Source organism: Eschscholzia californica, unplaced genomic scaffold, assembly GCF_041429995.1.
Source record: "Eschscholzia californica isolate CP2 unplaced genomic scaffold, dmEscCali1.0.p SCAF_4, whole genome shotgun sequence".
Lineage (NCBI taxonomy): Eukaryota > Viridiplantae > Streptophyta > Magnoliopsida > Ranunculales > Papaveraceae > Eschscholzia > Eschscholzia californica.
In genome coordinates, this window is record NW_028238461.1 from 49,656,518 (window position 1) to 49,675,510 (window position 18,993).

General features: G+C 37.3%; 3 protein-coding genes and 1 long non-coding RNA gene across 5 annotated transcripts; 2 read left to right on the forward strand and 2 right to left on the reverse strand.

Moving 5' to 3' along the window:
* The first annotated feature begins 1,849 nt into the window (after positions 1-1,849).
* LOC147545662 (FT-interacting protein 1-like) lies at positions 1,850-5,206 on the forward strand. Of its 2 annotated transcripts, none has more exons than XM_086632163.1 (2): positions 1,850-2,435; positions 2,525-5,206. In XM_086632163.1, exon 2 carries the CDS (start codon positions 2,664-2,666, stop codon positions 5,076-5,078), a length of 2,415 nt encoding a protein of 804 aa, XP_086488289.1. In that variant the 5' UTR covers positions 1,850-2,435; positions 2,525-2,663; the 3' UTR covers positions 5,079-5,206. The 2 variants fall into 2 exon arrangements, with proteins under 2 accessions (XP_086488289.1, XP_086488288.1); XM_086632162.1 differs by having other exon boundaries at positions 2,540-5,206.
* Positions 5,207-5,527: 321 nt separating this feature from the next.
* LOC147545663 (large ribosomal subunit protein eL6x-like) lies at positions 5,528-7,292 on the reverse strand. Its single transcript, XM_086632164.1, has 4 exons — positions 6,896-7,292; positions 6,672-6,778; positions 5,985-6,166; positions 5,528-5,885 (listed from the first exon to the last, which is right to left on the reverse strand). The coding sequence occupies exons 1-4, from the start codon at positions 7,156-7,158 to the stop codon at positions 5,730-5,732; spliced, it is 708 nt and encodes a 235-aa protein (XP_086488290.1). The 5' UTR covers positions 7,159-7,292; the 3' UTR covers positions 5,528-5,729.
* Positions 7,293-9,213: 1,921 nt separating this feature from the next.
* Positions 9,214-11,888, forward strand: LOC147545664 (uncharacterized). Its single transcript, XM_086635847.1, has 5 exons — positions 9,214-9,263; positions 9,355-9,393; positions 9,483-9,563; positions 9,928-10,703; positions 10,849-11,888. Exons 1-5 carry the CDS (start codon positions 9,214-9,216, stop codon positions 11,886-11,888), a joined length of 1,986 nt encoding a protein of 661 aa, XP_086491973.1.
* Positions 11,889-14,351: 2,463 nt separating this feature from the next.
* Positions 14,352-15,152, reverse strand: LOC147545665 (uncharacterized). The gene is made up of 3 exons (XR_015224224.1): positions 15,074-15,152; positions 14,886-14,975; positions 14,352-14,675 (listed from the first exon to the last, which is right to left on the reverse strand). It is a non-coding gene; the product is annotated as an uncharacterized LOC147545665 (long non-coding RNA).
* Between the last annotated feature and the right edge of the window lie 3,841 nt (positions 15,153-18,993).

Consider the following 18,993-nt stretch of genomic DNA (forward strand, 5'->3'; position numbering starts at 1 on the left):
CATAATATAACCAGCAGGTCTATTTGACCACGTATTGACTCTAACCCGATTTTGAGTATGGACTTGATAAGAGTAGCAAGGCTATTCGGCACGAGTCTCAAGGCTGATACACTCTGAGAACTAACACCACTACTTGGGTTGGGCATATGGCTTTTCTGCCTCATAGCATATTTCTTTTTAGCAGGATAAGCGCATTAAGAAGCAGATAGTTTTGTGTTGGTAAGAAAAGAGTAAAAAGTGTCTGAACATGTGAAAGAAGGAATCATATTCCATGACCCCAGTCCCATCACTCATTGCATTATTCCTTCTTCTTTTTAGTATTGTGACTCTTATCTTTTGTTTTTGTTTAATTAGAAAGGGTTTTGCTGTCCTGTTCGAAAAATTCTAGGGTAACTTCTCTTTCACATTATTGTCGTATTTGCAGTTTTCTCAACTTTTACACTTTGTTTACACCTTTGTGTAGGATCCACAAAAACTCTTCGAAATTGAAAGGTGGTTTCGTATTTTGGTGGTCTATTTGCATTTGAGACCGTCCATTCTTTTCACCTCAAAAGTATGATTAAATGGTCTTTTTCCGTTGATTTTACCCCAAACTTTTCCTTGAGTTTGTGTGATGCTCCAAGTTATGATTTAGAAAGTTTTCGAATCGAGTTACTACTATTAGTACTCAAGCGAGTTATTTTAATTACAATTCCTCGTTCTGTTTTACTCAGGATAAGAGTTAACTCGAGTATATGATGTTTATGGATGTTACTTGTGAAATATCATGACAATATTCGAAAGAAAAAAAAAAGTCATTTTTCATAGTGCCCTTGTACATTTTTAAAACAATAACCCAAATACTTTGGTGACAAAAAAATGCCAAATACTTGGGGTTGAAGACAGAAAAGTATGAATAATTGGAGTTAGCAATGATGGTTCTCATCACCAAAGAAGGATCGAAGTTATCACATCATTAGATTCTTCACATAAATAATCTAAAATTAATTAGTTAATGAAAGATGAGCAACTAAAGTTCATAAAATATGCTAAAATCTAATTATAGTTTTGACTCATAATACATTAATGACTCAATATTTCTCTTTCTACTCATTGCATTACAAATAAATACAGAGTTTAAACATAACAATAACAATGACAATATCTTGAGAAGATATGTCTATGGAATTGTTATAAGTTATAACTATAGAAAGTAGAGAGATAAGAAAGAAAGAAAAGAGAGCAAAGGCAGAAGAAAGAAAGCTTTACTCAAAGTTTTACACAAAAGGGAATTTAAATATTTTAAATAGTTATTCTTTTTGCACCCAATTGGTACAAAATCATTGGTGTTTCTTCAACTCTTTGATTGAAGTAGTCTTTGCTTTTTTAAGTCAGACTAAAAGACTTGAAATCTGAATTGACTCGAGTCAAATTGCAGAATATTTATTTTTGTCTAAGTTATCTAAATGGTTTAACTCAAGTTGATTTCAAATCATTTTGAGTTACACATAATATGTCTCGACTAAGAGGTCATCGTGTTGGTAAGTAACTACTTGTACATTTGGTTAAGACGAGTTAGACCAAGACAAGTAATCTTCTTGAACTTGGTTTTGCTTCCTCGAAAACATTGTTGTCTCTTGCTCTCTCCATCTCTCAACCATTAAACCAAGAAGCTTAATTGTTAAGGAAATGAAGGTGGTAATCCCAAGCTCAATACAACAAAGTAAAGCTTTTTAACCACAGTAAGAAAATATGATTCTCAAAAAACTCTGTTTTTCCTTTAGTGGTTCTTTTAAACAAAGCTTTAAAAGAAAGCTAAATAATTCTATGAAGAAAAGTATATAAACAAAACCAAGAGAACCTAAAAAAAGTAAGCATGCCACTAATCTTTAATTTAATCTAAAAAGATCATCTTTGCCCATTCCTCAGGTGAAGTTCATATAATCTTTACCTTCACAAAAGAAAGAAAGGTTTAGAAGAAGATTATGAACACTTAATTAATTTTATTATCAAGACTTTTAGAGTAACAAAAAACTACTTTAATCACTTTTCAACAAAGTATATGCTTTTCCCTCCATTTCTATCCAGCTTGCTTCATGAAATTTACAGAGAGCTTCTTCATTAAACCCTACTTTCCTTTCTTTCTCTCTCTCTCTCCTCCACATTGTGTAAAAGGAATTATTCCTTTCTCTCTCTTCTGGTTTCCTCCTAGTTAGAATACCTTTGCTTCAGAATAGAGGTTCAGGTTTCTTGATACTAGCAATTTTCTCTGCAAATACAAAAGCAACAAAAAAAGGAACAATATTAATGAAGATGGTTATAATGGTGGTTTTACAAACTTACTAGTTGCTAGAAGAGAGTTAAAGAAAACCCGTATCGTCGATTTAAACCCAAGTCTGAAATCATAAGTCAATTCGAAGAACAAGCTCAGAAACCTCCATTACAATGAAAATCAGGTCTGTTTCAAGTTATGGGTAATATGAATTTCTATTAGTATTTGTTAGTTGAAGATGAAGTCATTTATTAACACTTTTGCTCTTTGTAGCTGATACTTGTAAAGCTGTTGTTGCTGTTGTGACGAAACGACTGGTCATAATAACAAAGGAGAAAAGAAATTTACACCATTAGAAGAGAAAGAGAAATTTCCGCCGAAAACAGAACAAGTTTCTAATAAGCCAGAAACAATGCAGCAAAACAATCAACAACCCAATCCAAATGACCAAGAGGATTTCAAATTGAAGGATACAAATCCTCGGCTAGGCGAACGATGGCCAAATGGAGGTGTTCGTGGTAGTAGTGGGTGGATGAGTGGAGACAAAATCACTAGTACTTATGACCTCGTCGAACAAATGTATTATTTGTATGTCCGTGTCGTAAAAGCTAAAGATCTTCCTCCTAGTTCCATAACCGGAAGTTGTGATCCTTATGCTGAGGTGAAACTTGGGAACTATAGAGGAAGAACAAGGCATTTTGAGAAGAAAATGAACCCAGAGTGGAATCAAGTTTTCGCTTTCTCGAAAGACAGGATTCAATCATCAATGTTGGAGGTATTCATTAAGGATAAAGAGATGGTAGGAAGAGATGATTACCTTGGGAAGGTGTTGTTTGATCTTAATGAAGTCCCAACTCGGGTTCCACCAGATAGTCCCTTGGCTCCACAATGGTACAGATTGGAAGATCGGCGGGGAGAAGGAAAGGTGAGAGGTGAGATTATGCTTGCTGTCTGGATGGGAACTCAGGCTGATGAAGCTTTCCCAGAGGCTTGGAATTCAGATGCAGCAACCGTTCATGGCGAAGGTGTGTTCAATATACGGTCAAAAGTATATGTCTCACCTAAGCTTTGGTACCTCCGTGTTAATGTGATTGAAGCTCAAGATGTTCAACCAAATGATAGAAGCCGACTTCCAGAAGTGTTTGTGAAAGCTCAGGTTGGAAGTCAAATTCTCAAAACAAAGATATGCCCAACTCGAACTACGAATCCATTATGGAATGAAGATCTTGTGTTTGTAGCAGCGGAACCATTCGAAGAACTATTAGTTCTCACAGTTGAGGATCGGGTCAACCCGTCGAAAGATGAAGTCCTTGGGAGGATAAATTTGCCTCTCAACTTGTTTGAGAAGAGAATGGATCATCGCCCAGTTCATACTCGCTGGTTCAACCTCGAGAAATTTGGATTTGGAGCATTGGAAGGTGATAAGAGAAAGGAGCTGAAATTCTCAAGCAGAGTTCATCTCAGAGTCTGTCTTGAAGGTGCTTACCACGTTCTTGATGAATCGACAATGTATATAAGCGATCAAAGGCCAACTGCGCGGCAACTATGGAAGCAACCTATAGGCATATTAGAAGTCGGTATTCTAAGTGCACAAGGGCTTCTTCCAATGAAGTCAAAGGACGGGCGGGGCGCCACTGATGCATATTGTGTAGCAAAGTACGGACAGAAATGGGTTCGAACTAGAACCATAGTTGACAGTGCCAGTCCGAAATGGAATGAGCAATACACGTGGGAGGTTTATGACCCTTGCACAGTCATCACCTTGGGAGTTTTCGACAACTGCCACTTAGGTGGTGGTGAAAGACATGGAGGAGGTGGTGGTGGTCCTCCAGGTAGTTCTGCAAGGGATTCAAGGATAGGAAAGGTAAGAATTCGACTATCAACACTAGAAACAGATCGAATTTACACACATTCTTATCCTCTTCTTGTTCTTCACCCGTCTGGGGTGAAGAAAATGGGCGAGCTCCAGTTAGCTGTCCGTTTCACTTGCTTGTCGTTCGCTAACATGATGTATCTCTATGGTCATTCGCTACTCCCGAAAATGCATTACCTGCATCCGTTTACAGTAAATCAATTAGATAGCTTGAGGTACCAAGCCATGAATATAGTTGCAGTGAGGTTGGGACGGGCTGAACCACCTCTGAGGAAAGAAGTTGTTGAGTATATGCTGGATGTGGATTCTCATATGTGGAGTATGAGAAGGAGCAAAGCTAACTTCTTCAGGATAATGTCTCTACTTTCAGGGATGATCTCTATAAGTAGATGGTTCGACGATGTCTGTCATTGGAAAAACCCTATTACCTCAGTACTTGTTCATGTTCTATTCCTGATTCTGATATGGTACCCAGAACTCATACTTCCGACTATCTTTCTTTATATGTTTCTTATCGGATTATGGAACTATAGATTCCGTCCAAGGCATCCACCACACATGGACACTAGACTTTCATGGGCCGAGGCAGTTCATCCAGACGAGCTCGATGAAGAATTTGATACTTTTCCTACTTCAAAACCTCAAGATATGGTCAGAATGAGGTACGATCGTCTCAGAAGTGTAGCAGGAAGGATTCAAACAGTTGTGGGAGATATGGCAACTCAAGGAGAAAGGTTTCAGTCTCTCTTAAGTTGGAGAGATCCTAGAGCTTCTAGCCTGTTCATAGTATTCTGTCTTTGTGCTGCTGTTATTCTTTATGTTACTCCTTTTAGGGCATTAGCTCTGCTCACAGGCTTGTATATGCTTCGACATCCAAGATTCAGAAGCAAAATGCCTTCTGTTCCTAGCAACTTCTTCAAGAGGTTGCCGGCTCGAACTGATGGAATGCTTTGAGCAGAACAAAATAAGTTGTTTTCGTATTTGATCATACTAACTACTAGATGTGGGTATCTCTAATTTCAGATGTATTTGTATTCTTGACTTCATTCTTTCAATGAAGTTCAATGGGTTGTTTAGTTTTACATTTCTTTAATTGTTACTGTTTTCTTCCAATTCTAGAAAAAGAGGGAGAGATCTGCTAGTCCTTACAAAACATTGATAACGTAGATGTCCTCATGGTCTTAAGATAGATGTCCTACCACTACACCAAAGAGTTGTGGACAGTTCTGTTTGTATTGTAACGTAGCCAAGACTTCTTTGTATCACGATGACTTCGATCTTTTCCTGAAGACTACACTTATTTCAATTAGTTCAATATCACTAGTTTTTTGTCGGAGCTGGATCAAGCTATTTTAAACTTCCTTGATATCGAGTTATCCGAATAGACTACAGACATGCTGTAATTGAAACATAACCAAAATTGACATTTGAAGTTGATAATACTTCATACCAAAATCCACATCATTGAAAAAAAATAACATTATAAAGCTAATCAAACTAATAATATCTTGTCTGCTTAAAACACAGAATGGGAATTGCCAGGAAAAACTTGCATATAGCAGTAGTAACAAAGTTTTCATTAGACAAAAAGATAAAGACCATAATCTAAAAAACAAGCTCATGGGGTTTCATGCCAGACTTGAGGGAGAATCTTGCGGCCAAATAGTTCTTCAAATCTGCAACTCCTTCAATGGTCTTCAACAATGCTGCATCAACAGCCTTTTGGTCGTCTTTCTTATCCTGGGGGAGAGTTTTCTTCTCCTACACAGATTCGAAAAGGAAAGAACAGAATTAATACAAAGCTGCAACAAGAAGTATAAACACAAAAAACTTATAAGAATGACATAGATATATATATACCTGTTTCTCGGCTTCAAAGAACTCGCCCTCGGTCTTCTTCTTCTTTCTCTCGGTTTCCTTAGAGAAGTACTTGTCATCAAACTTATCAACATTAACACCCGAAATGTCAATTTTGGTGGATGTTCCAATGGCATATGCTTGGTTCAAGCGCCTTAGGGGAACCCCGTTAATCTTGAAGGGTCCTGTAGCACGTTTGATGAATGTCAATGATCAAGAAAGGCAACAACATTCACCTCTAAAAGGAACAACTAACAATATAATTGGGTTTTCAATCATCAAATTGGTAACCCATAACAAGAGGAAATTCAGAATGTCGTCTTGTCAAAACCCCTAAACCCACTAGACAACCATTGATCTTATGTTATGACCATACTCTGATCTACTATTATACACTGTTAAATGAACTTCAAATATCATAAACCCTAATCACTATTGAGATATTGAATTAACAAAAACAGTATTATTACTCAGTTTAGTGAAATTTAATATGGTGAAACAATTCAAACCAATCCAATATCATAGAAATCAGCAAGTTAGAATTTTATTGAGAAATCTAAGGGTCATTCAGCTATCTAGAAGAGTAAACAGATCAGTTTTCACTGATCTGAAAACCATTTCAAATACAAAAATCTCAACCAACTATTACCCAATTAACCATAACTAAGATAAATGATTAGAAAAACTCACCAGTGACAAGAAGCAATCCAGATGGGAGTTGTTTCAAGAAAACAACTCTCTTACCCTTAAACCTTCCAGCCAAGATAATCAAAACAGTACCAGGGGTAATACTTGCCCTAGTTTTTCATAAAACAAGATGATAAACATTAATTAAGATAAACCCTAAAATAAAAACAGAACCAGAATCAACCCTAAACAACAACCAAAACATGAAAAATGAACAAGAAAAAAACCTGAGCTTGGTGGGTTTTGCCTTTCGCTTGTTAACATATGGTTTCTTAACGTCATCAGCTGGATAAAATTTCGGTGCCTTCTCGGCAGGTGCAGGTGCCGCCGGCTTGGCATCATGACGGGGGAAAACTCCGCCGTTCTTAGCTTTGATTGCCCATAGACCACGTTTGTGGTACATTTTTGATCGGGAAAACTTTCCGACACCACGGATTAGATCTGGGTTTCTGGTAACCCTAGTTCTAACTGTCTTTGTCTTTGGCGCCATTAGAGATAATTTGGAGATACTAGGCAAATTTCGCTCTTCTGCTCTTGCCAGAGACCTTGTGAAGAAGCTCGACTGAAGAAAGAGATGTATTTATATATAGAGAACAAAACCCTAGAGATTTTAACCCTAGTTTTACCAAGTCTTTATAAGTTGAGTTGGGCTTCAAATTAAGTCCGGGTACGGTGGGCTGAGTAATGATATTGTCAAAAGCCCAACTCGAGGTTTGTTGACTATGATGAAAGCACCCCACAAGGGAGATGGTTTTCCAGTTTTCTCTTCAAAATGAACGGTCCTTGTGAATTCGGTACGAGCCCACTGAAGTCATAAGAGACCATTCGGTACGAGCCCATCGAATTCACAAGAGATCATTAACTCACCGAAATTCACTCCCAGTAGCCTATTTTTGTAAATTCGGTGGACTCGTTTTGAATTATGAACTCGGTGGACTCACATCGAATTCACAAGAAGGGCCCTTTTAACAAGAACGAGGGGTTCCTATAAAACTTCCCGCCAGAGTCAGTTTGCCTCCAAGGATGGGATAATCTGAGCCTGCGAGCTCAAGTTTAATAAGTATGGAGAAATTTTAGACTGGCCCAAATCAATTGGGCTTGGGCCTGAGTATTGAAGGTAAAGGCTATTTGAGAACTATACATTTTTGTTAGAGTAGTTCTATTGAACCATACATCCATTGGAAAAATACTTTTTATGTAAAGAAAAAGTTGTGCCCTGTAGGCATAGCCAATATTGACATCAACAATAAAATAATATATCTGAAACGTATGCCCTACTAGTATCCGAGTGAATTGATCATGTATTCAAAGGCAACACTCACAAGTGTTGAAAGCAGGGTCTTTTTTTTTTACAGGGTCCTAATGTTTTTGGGAGACGTCTTTAAACTTCTGTCCTGGTCTCCTAGTTGGTATATCTTTTCACGGTCCTAATGTTTTCGGGAGAAGTCTTTAAACTTCTGTCCCGGTCTCCTAGTTGGTATATCTTTTCACTCTAGTCTGGCCGTATGGAAGATACATGCCTCTTACCATTGGGCTTTTAACACCCATTTTAGTTTTTTTTGTCGAAAGCGTTTTAGTTCTTTATAAGGTAGAAATTTGAACCCCCATTTCCTCTCATTCCCCATTTTTTAACAAATTTTTCTGATTAAACAAATGAAAAAAAAAAAAAAAAGATTATGGATGACAAATGTATTAAAAGTATAATTATCAAAAAATGAGCGTTTGGTCCAAAATTTTGGGGGGAAATTGGCCTTTTGTCCCTTCTCAGCCAAATATGCATTTCCAGTCCAAAGAGGCCAGACAGCTCACACTTTTCTGTGACAGCTCACACTTATTTGTGACAGATTTTTAAAAATCCCTCTATTACCCTTCCTCTTACTTCCTGACGCCTTTGTCAGCTGATGGAGAGGGAGCAATTAATACCATTTAATGAGGGATGGAGATTTGACGTTAATTGTTCCAAAAATCTCTCTAAACTCTGGCAATCACACCTAAATATCTCCAAATCTCCTTATTTTCTGCTTATTTCTCTCTCTAAATTTTTTCAAAACAGTTTCATCTTTCTCTATTTCATTCAAAGTTCAAATTTTCAGCCAAAATTTCAGCTAAAATTTGAAAGCCCGCCCATAAGTTAGAAAGATTGAGTCTGAGAAGCTTATTTATACCGAGATTTTGGTCATTATCTTCCCAACCTCTGCTCTTCCTCTGACTTTCTTCTTTCAGGTGAAACTTTCTTATTTGTTATTCCTTTGTCTTCAATGCTTCTGATTTTTGTCTTCAATGCTATCCTAAATAAGAAACCCGAAACCATGAGACCATTATCTTCTTTGTCTTCAATGCTATCCTAAATAAGAAACCCGAAATCATGAGACCATTGTCTTATTTGTCTTCAATGCTATCCTAAATATTTCACCTGAATATTTCTGACTTTCTTAACTAAACTTTAATGCTCTCCTAAACCATTACCTTCAAGGTTTCACCCTGAATGTTTCTGATTTTTTTTCAAACTTTCTTATATTCCAGGTTTATTTGTTGGCGTTACATGATGGATGGTCTTGAAGAAATAACCAACCTGTCAAACACAGGTTCATTCACGTATGGAAGTAAATTGATATTGTTATGTAAAAACTGAATGGATCAACCGGTCCTCTCTGTATTCTCATTTTCTTTTCTGTTTTCCTTTCAGTCAAATGCTTTTGAACGTTGGATCAACCGGTCCTCTCTGGTGAATGGATGTTTATGTTACTTTCTTTAATACTTCTCTTTTGCTTTTACATCGATTACTTGAATGAATGTTTTACTTGAACTACTCAGGGTGGAGCGCGACTTTTTTTGTTCTACCCCTCCTCCTCTAGCTGTAGCACAAGCTAGATATGCTCAACAGGAACGACAGCGGTAGTCTACTTTAATACTCCTCATATTTCATAATAATTCATAGTAAACTCATTGATTTCCATTGTACAATCTGGTTTCCTATAAAGTAGTAATTACCCTATTTAGGTAAGTGCGTAAATTGTCTTATTTACAATTAACTCTTTGTTTTTCTGTAAACCATCTGGTTTCTAGTAAACAAGATGATTTTCTGTCAACTACATAGTTCTCTAACCATATACCTGCGTAAGCTGTGTCTGTTTCGAGTAAACTACCTGGTTTCTAGTAAACTCATTGGTTTCCGGTGCACTAACATGTTTCTGGAAACCAGAAAGATTTTATGTGAACTAGATTTTCTGGCTATTGAGTATTGTTATGTTTCATGCAGTTTCCCACAAGATTTTATATCTCCCTCTTCAACAACTCATGCTGAGGCATCTACTGCGATCGTTAGGAGTGAACCTCTACGATCAGATAGTTGGCCAGAAGTTTTTACATCCATTGGGCAGGAATTTCCGGGGGGTGCTCCTGCGTTTCGACAAGCTCTTAGTCGATATTCCATAAAACATGGATACAATTATAAATTCCTCAAGAATGATCTATCCCGGATAACTTGTATATGCAAAACCCCCAGCTGTGGTTGGACAATTCATGTTGTTGCTCCTCTAAAGTCCCGTTCCATGTTTGTTCTTAAAGCTTTCAACCCTGTCCATACGTGTGATGATTTTGTATTGTCTACTCGTAAGCCTAGGCTGTCTACAGAAGCTGTCAGCCAGTTAATAGCTGATGACATCCGAGAGAATCCTACAAAGAGTACGAAAGACATTATAACATCATTTAAAAAGGATTATGGTATAGCTCTTAGCTACTACTATTCATATAAAGCTCGGAATGCTGCTATTTCTTTAACATATGGTGAAGAAGAGGATTCATATGCGAAGCTCCTGTGGTATGTGGATGCACTATCTCGATCTAACCCAAATAGTCATATTGATCTTCAAGTCGATCCAGTTTCTCGTCGTTTTGTTAGAATCTTTATTGCTCTTGGAGCGAGTATCGAAGGCTACAAGCACTGCCGACCGTTAATATTTGTTGATGGTACCTTTGCCAAAACAAAATACAATGGATGCATACATGCAGCGGTAGCAAAGAATGGAAACGATGGTACGTACGTCCTAGTATAGTTTTAGGAAAACTACCTGATTTTCTGACCACTACCCAGTTTTCTGGAAACTTTCTAGTAAGAAAATAAAATAAATGTTTGTTGCCTACGCTGATTCATTACTGATTCATTACTGATTCATTGCAGGATTGTTTGTTGTTGCCTACGCTGTTGTGGATGTAGAGAACGATCTAAACTGGACATGGTTTTTCTGCAATTTGGCACAATTTGTGGCTAGTAGTTCGGAGTTGACGTTTATGTCTGATCGACACCATGGTATTATAAATGCAGTAGGCAACATATTCCCAGAGGCCCACCATTCATATTGTGTATGGCATTTACGCAACAATATGAATTTACGTGTCAAAAATGGTGCCAAGAAGTCTGACTACTTCCAGTCACTAATATTTAAAGCTGCTCGGGCGCTAACTGTTCCGGACTTTCAAAAGTACACTACTGAACTTGTTGTCATGGGCGGCAATGGAGTGCAATCATTTTTGTACTCCGTCAATCCTAAAAACTGGGCCGATGTATATTTTCCAGGTAATAGGTATGGTTTGATTTGTTCTTCTCTATCGGAGTCTTTCAATTCTTGGGTAAAGGACGAGAGAGTTCTTCCTATTTCGGTCATGCTCGATATGTTGCGGGTAAAAATAATGAACATGATGAACGATCGAAGGATTGAATCGGCCTCCTGGAACTCATTCCTATGCCCAAAAGTCAATGAGACAATGAAGTCCAGATTTAATGTTGCCTGCAGTTGGAAATGTCTTCAGTCTTCTGAATTCAAATATGAAGTTATGTCGAACCCCAGCCACTCTGTTGATCTTGCTAATCTGACTTGCTCATGTCGTAAGTGGCAAGTTCAAGGTATTCCGTGTGAACATGCTATCTTGTGTATTAAAGTGCATGGAGGTGATAGCTCAAGGTTTTTTGATCCTGCTGTCACAACGGAAGCTTATTGTAATACCTACCGTCTTTCCATCAACCCTGTCCCTACTTTTGATGCACCAAAATCATTCGATAAAGACAACATGATACTTCCTCCCTTAACGAAGAAGCGTCCAGGGAGACCACGCACTGTGAGGATTGAAAGTTCAGGGAACTTTCGTAAAAGACAGAGGGTATGCGGTAGATGTAAACAACTATCCTACCACAACAGTGCTTCGTGCAACCAACCTATTTGATGTGGGAAAATATCTTACCGGGCATTCTACAATTTTGAATAGCTTCCACAGTGTTGGTGTTTTTCAGATTATGAAGAGAGCCTGTGTTTTTGTTGACATTACAATGTCCCTTTTTTGTGAATTCTATTTTGTGTCCAGTAAATTGGGTAATGTACTGGAAATAGAGATGTTTTCTGGAAGCTTGTAAAATTTCTTTCTATATGGAGCAAAATTTAGTTATTTAGCTCAACCAAACTGTTATGTTCCGGATTCCATGTTGTTTACAATACATCAGTTAATGTATTCGACATTGAATGTAAGACATTTATTAAGTGTAAGGACTGGGAATACATTCGTACACTACCCTATTTATCCTCAATTAAGTTCCCTAAGCATGTATATGGGTAAATTACACAGTTGTCTGCAAACTAGTGAGTTTCCTAAAAATGAATTATTTCCCTAACTTAGTTTGTGCTACTTAGTTTGTGGGTACATAGTTCCCTGAGTATGTATGTGGGTAAATTACACAGTTTTCTGCAAACTAGTGAGTTTTGCTAAAAATGAATAATTTCCCTAACTTAGTTTGTGCTACTTAGTTTGTGGGTACATAGTTCCCTGAGTATGTATGTGCGTAAATTAGACAGTTTTCCGAAAACTAGTGAGTTTTGCTAAAAATGTATAATTTCCCTAACTTAGTTTGTGCTACTTAGTTTGTGGGTACATAGTTGCCTAAGCATGAAATAGAGGTATTTATCTGGTAAGTAAGTGTATTATTTCCCTTTTTCTGCAAACTAGTAATTTTCCTAATTACTTCTTAAGTTGCCTAAGCATGTATATGGGTAAGTATAAGAATTTCCCTTCCCTAAGTATTTATGTGGGTACATTCTCCAGTATCTTATAAACTCGTAAGATTGAATTTAAGTCATTTATTTAGTGTAACATTTATCTACTAGAGCTAGTAAAAGTACTGTCTATCTGGTACCTAAGTTCATTATGTGTTCTCGCATTGTTTTTGGTTGCTGGAAAATTTATTGGTTTATAGAAACTAAGAAATGCACCAGAAACTGATGAATTTATGTGTTCTCGCATTAGTTTAAGGATTTCTGTTGTTGAGTCTTCTCAGTTATAAACCATATAACTGTCACCATATAATCCGTTCGTAAGTAACATGAACAAAACAACACATAAATATTGTTCTAACTTTAACAAAATTAAGATTATCCAATTTTTAGTTTTCTTCTGCAATTTGGTTTCTCCATTCGTCCTTTGATTCGTCCAAGATTAGGTATGTTACTTCTGCCCTCAATCTCCTTGCTTCATCTTCATATGCTTCCTTTTGTGAGCACTTTACAGGGTAATTGTGTTGGATGCTTTCTTGAAATATTTCTTTCATCTTTAGCATCACGTATAGGCCACAATCTGGACTGTTGGATTTTAAAGTTTGAGCAAGATAATGTTAGTTTCAAGTAAGGAATAACATAGTTAATTAATGCTCCAAAATTTGCCCTCACCTTTCCCCTTGTTGGGGGCATTCAACATCTTTAATGTATGGGATTTTTTTGTCAATTTTTCCCCTTCCGGCCTTCATCTTTATCATCTTTTCTGCCAGGATGCGCGCCAATTCTTTTGCATTGTAGTTACATCTGTTTGCCAGTTCCATGTCCCGATATAAGGAGTTGAAGTGCGTCCACTCGTTCTCCTCAAAATCATACACCAACAAAGTCCAGTGATGGCCCTCGAAAGAGTCATCTCTGTATGATGTATTAAGTGGAACACACAACTTGCTCGTATGATCTTTGATTAAGTGTTCTTCCATCCTTTTATCTAAATTCACTTTGATTGTCTTCTGACTGCGCTTCTGCCTAATCAATGTCTGCAATTGTGTCATGTAAGTTTACTAGTCAATTCACAAATCCTATTCAAATGAATTATAGTAATGTTTAGGAATCTTACAAATAGCAATGATGATAGGAACAACACTTCACGGTCGAGGTTGGTAGATGAGAACATTAAGTGGTCTTCAAACCAATCAATTATCTGGGAATCACACCCTCTGTTCATCATCAGTTCATCTAGATCTTTTGCCCTTAGACAGTGTTGCTGGTCCTTGTTCCAGACATCCAGGCTGTATAAAACAATGTAGAACACATTAACCACAGAATAATTTACCAGAAACTATCTTGTTTCTTGACCACATACTTGTTTACATTTAACCTAAATGTGTACTAGACACTGACTAATTTTCTCTCGGCCAAACTTATAACCAACAAAAAAATTCTAGAGAGAAAAGATTATACCTTGTCCATCCATACTTCATGAATTCTTCCATCAGAGTTTTTTCAGTTTGTTGCACATAAGGCCATAACCCCCCTTTTCTCCAGTCACTCAATTTGACATGGGGTTCTTTCTTTAGTGTAATCATCTCCAAGTCAATGACCTGTACTTCACTGCCACCTCCTTTTTCTGTTTTTCTCCTCACCCTTGGATTATTTTTAATCCTTTTAACAAGTGATGTTGGGACCGGAGATGACCCTTTGTTCCCTTTTTTGGAAGCTACTCTTTTTGGAGGACTGACATGTGGTGATTCAAATTGTCTCATGTCCGCAGACAGTTTTGACACTGATTCTTTTCCAATTTCAGCAATATTTTTGAATTTATTGTTCCCTGCTGTACTCTCTTCACCTTCTTTAACCATCATGGAAGACTTTTTGGGAGGAGTCCACTCAATTATTTGAGTCCCGAGATCTATGTTGAGATCAAAACTAGGACAGTCGTCTATTTCATCCAACCTCCTCCTTACATTATTATCTATAAACAAAACAAAGTTCGTAAGTTACCAAAGTCAGAATGTGGGAACATTGTCCAGTTTGTTCTAAATTAGTAAGTTCCCAAGGCATATATGCTTGTGAATTTTTCAGTTTCTTAACAACTTCGTAAGTTCCCTAAGTATGAATGTCGGTTAATTTTTCAGTTTCCTATAAACTATCAAGTTCCCTAAGAATGTATGTAGGTACCTACCTCTTCCTTTTGACAGATCCTTTTCCAGTGTATCTGCAACCCACCATCCTTCCTCACTTGACAAATTCACTTCTACCTCCTCTTGATCATCTTTATAAATTGTAGACAAGAAGAATAATTTGAAACTTTAATTTGAGGATCATTTGTTAAATTATTCAAATTAATTGTGAAGGGAAATTATTGTTTGCCTTGGTTTTGCTGAGCATCTCCCTTGACCTTTGCTTTTTTATTCTCGCTTTCCTCACTCTCCTTGCTTTTCTCGCTTTTCTCGCTTTCCTCTGTTTCCTCTCTCTCCTCGCTCTCCTTGCTTTTTTCGCTTTCCTCGCTTTTCTCTTTTCCCTCACTTTCTTCGCTTTTCTCGCTTTCTCCGCTTTCCTCGCTTTCGTCCTTGTCATTGCTATTGTCTGATATAACTTCAGTGTAAACAACACTAAGTTATTTTCCAGACATTGAATAACTTACTATGAATGTATAAATTAACTATATATCATAAAAATAATAGTTTGCCTGGGTTATTCTCAGCATCTCCCTCGCTATTGTCTGATATAAGTTCAGTGAAAACAACACTAAGTCATTTCCGAGACATATAATAATTTACTGTGAATCTAAAAGTTTCCTATAGAGGATCTAATGAGCGTAATTAGAATTGCAATACTTAAAACCAGCTAGATGTTTACTATTTTTGGAATTAGAATAAAAACACTTGAAACTAACTGAATACGAAATGTAGAGAACAATATTAGATTAAACCAAAATAAATTCTTAATCTGAAATTAGAGTTTGCCTTTTTTCGCAGCTTTGCTTGCACCCTTGCTTTTTTCCTTTTTTTCATCCTTTGTCTCCTTATCTTCATCCTGTTTTTCCTCACTCGCTTCATCTTCTTTTTCTTCTTTACTGCCTTCTGAATCATCTTCCTCACTGTTCTCATCATCATCTTCTTCACCCTCATCTTCTTCAGCATCATCTTCTTCAGCTTCTTCTTCCTCACCTTCTTCATCATCCGTATCATCTTCTCCACTTTCGGAATCTTCCTCCTTACTCACTTTAGCTTTTCCCTTATCTTCCTTTCCTGCAACTTCTTTACCTTTTCCCTTATCTTCCTTTCCTTCAACTTCTTTACCTTTTGTTTTCTCCTTACCTTTTCCTGCAACTTCTTTACCTTCTTCCTTACCTTTTCCTGCATCTTCTAAACCTTTTCCCTTATCTTCTTTTACTTTCTCCCCTTTTCCCTTTTCCTTTACTTCCTTTACTTCTTTTCTCTCTTTACCCTCTTTCTCCTGAGCCTGTTGTTGTTGTTGTTCTGGTGCATTCTCTGTATTCATTTCCATAACAGGCACTAAAATGCCATCCTCTGATCGTACATAAGTGGCTACTGGAACCATTCCCTCTGCCAGTAGATCTGAGTAACCTTTGAATGCATCATCCCTCTCTTCAATAGCTTCTGCCAGCTCTGCCTGAAGTTCTTCATTTTCTTTCCTAAGCTTTTCATTCTCTTTCTCTAGCTGGTCATTTTTTAGCTTAAGTTGGTCGATCTCAAGAATCAAGTCACTTATGTTGTACTTGGTCCTTATTGTTTGCACCAACTTGGTTTCTTCTTCATTGAGGGGGAAAACAAAATCTTCAGTTACCTGAAAGAAAATGAAAAACATTTCAGTAATAACCATAGCAGTAAACCAATCAATTTCCAGTAAACCAATCAATTTCCAGTAAACCAATCAATTTCCAATAAACCAAACAGTTTCCAGTAAACCAAACAGTTTCCAATTCATAAGTTAGTTTACATTGAACCCACAAGTTTAGTGGTATGTAAATGATATTTTATACCTGTTCATATGTCAGGCTGGCTAGTTTCTCGTCAAACGTATCTGTTATTTTCACCAGAGACCACCGTACAATCCTCGGGATTTCATCTTTATGCCTCTCCTCTCTTTCATAGCATAGAGTATGCTCACAGAACCATACCTTTAAATAAGACAAACACATTTGTAAATTCAATAAGGCACTTCAATTCTAATATATAATTGTAATAAACTTAAACATACTCACCGGCAGGAGTAGTAGGCAGCTTGAAGCTTTAATCGGGTCGTTCGGGTGCTTATTCATGTAGTTTATCATGAATTGGTGCACCACCACTGGCCAATTATAGCTCTGAATTGTTTCCATCGATTCCAGGTACAGCAGAATATGTGGTTGAATAGAGTACCCAGTTGTTGAAGGAAACAAAACATTGGCAGCAATGGACATGATTATCAACCTGATGGCATCCAGCTCATCCTCTTCATCAACCGCCATCCTCAGTGCATTAGCCATCATAATGCTTGTTACTTTTGGAGGCACCTCTCCAAAGTACTTTACACAAAAATCTTGTTGTGGTTTCTTCAGTGTTTTGCCTATGAAAAGCTCTGTCACCTCCCCACTCAATGGCATGCCCAGAATCAAAGAAACATCCTGAGGCTTCAGCTTTAACATTTTCCCAGCTAGGTTGAAGGTTTCTGTGGAAGTGGAATACAAGCAGAGTAGTTCAAATATCATCTTGTTTGGTCTGCTTGTGCTGTCTAGGCCAATCCTGTCATTTACAAACGCGTTCACCAAGTTGTTGAAGGGAGACTCTGCAAGCAACTCCTTCTGCCTGCTTGTCAATTTTGGATATGTTACTTTCAACTGGGTCCATGTGTTTCTAAGAGAAATCTTGTACACCTTGGACAACTTGGTTGCCAAATTTTCGGGTCTATTTTTTGGCTCACTTGGAGAGCCAACCCAGGCCCTTGCAGAGTCACCTTCAGTTACAGCTCGTTGTGTCTTCTTTTTTGCCCTTCCTTCAGGTTTTACATTTGCCATTTTTCTCTTTCCTTTTGTTTGTGGCACCACTGTTAAGGGTTCATCTTGTGAGACCTGAAAAAATTACAAACCACTGACATTAGAAAGAATTGAATTTCGGGCAATCATCTGTGTGTTTCATAAATTTAACTTAACTATGGTAACCATTCAGTGTACAGGAAATCAACTGGTTTACTGCAACTTTTTGTTCTACCAGAAATCAACTGGTTTACTGCAACTATTTTGTTGTACTAGTACGTAGTAAAAAAATTTGCGAATTCCTCTATGTAAAATATACATCTTTATAAAAAAGAAAACTACAAACCACTCACATAAGAAAGAGTTGAATTTTTTGAAAAATTTATCTGTTTGTTACATAGTTACGTAAGAAAGAGTTGAATTTTTTTGAAACTATCCAGTTTACAAGAAATCAACTGGTTTACTGGAACTATTTGGTTGTACCAGTACACAACTTTATGAAACAGATCAATCTACAGGAAACATTATTATATACTCGGAATAAGTTTATGAAACAGAAAATAGTTAAAGTTTTCACTTACGTACCTTTTTTCTAGGGCTCATTCTTCTACTTACTTGTTCTTCAATAACTGTCTTCGATCTGCTAGACCGAGGTTCATCAATGGATACTTTCTTACTTGATTGTTTTGATGAAGTAGGCTTTACCATCTGTCCAAAACAAAGTAATATCACACAGTAACGAAATCTCTTAGTTGTTCATGATATAGAGATAGATAGAGAGAGAGAGAACATTAGGGCTTTTTTGAATGAAAAATTACCAGAGAAAAATTACCAGAGAAAAAATGGTATAGAGTGAGAGAGACAGAGAGAGAGAGAGAGAGAGAGAGAGAGATAGAGAGAAAACCTACCTTTGAAATGAAATCAGGTGAAAGAGGACTGAACTAAAATCGGGTGAAAGAGGGCTGAGACGAGAGAGAGAAAACCGTTCGTTCTTTGCTTCTGTTTATGAACTGAAATCAGGTGAAAGAGGGATTTTATGGCTTCTAGTTCTTTAATGGCTGGTGGTGGAGAAGTAAATAGAAGAAGAGGGATTTTGAGAGAGGGAACGGTTTCTGAGTGATGGAGCAGTTAATAGAAGAAGAGTGAACGTTTTGCTTGAGTAAAGGCGTGGGAGAGAGAGAGTGATGGAGATGGGACGTCTCCACCTGCAACGGTCAAATCGGGCCGAATTTTTCAGATTTTTTCGCGTTTCCCGGGCAATTTGAGTGGCAACTATCGTAAATATTGAGTGGCACGAATCGTAATTTTTGAG

Coding starts and splice junctions, on each gene's coding strand:
- LOC147545663 (XM_086632164.1), bottom strand. CDS start 7,158: ATGGCGCCAAAGACAAAGACAGTTAGAACTAGGGTTACCAGAAACCCA. Junction 6,779..6,895: donor GCAAAACCCACCAAGCTCAG/GTTTTTTTCTTG, acceptor ATGAAAAACTAG/GGCAAGTATTACCCCTGGTA. Junction 5,886..5,984: donor TCTTTGAAGCCGAGAAACAG/GTATATATATAT, acceptor GAATCTGTGTAG/GAGAAGAAAACTCTCCCCCA.
- LOC147545664 (XM_086635847.1), top strand. CDS start 9,214: ATGGATGGTCTTGAAGAAATAACCAACCTGTCAAACACAGGTTCATTC. Junction 9,564..9,927: donor GCTCAACAGGAACGACAGCG/GTAGTCTACTTT, acceptor TGTTTCATGCAG/TTTCCCACAAGATTTTATAT. Junction 10,704..10,848: donor AGCAAAGAATGGAAACGATG/GTACGTACGTCC, acceptor GATTCATTGCAG/GATTGTTTGTTGTTGCCTAC.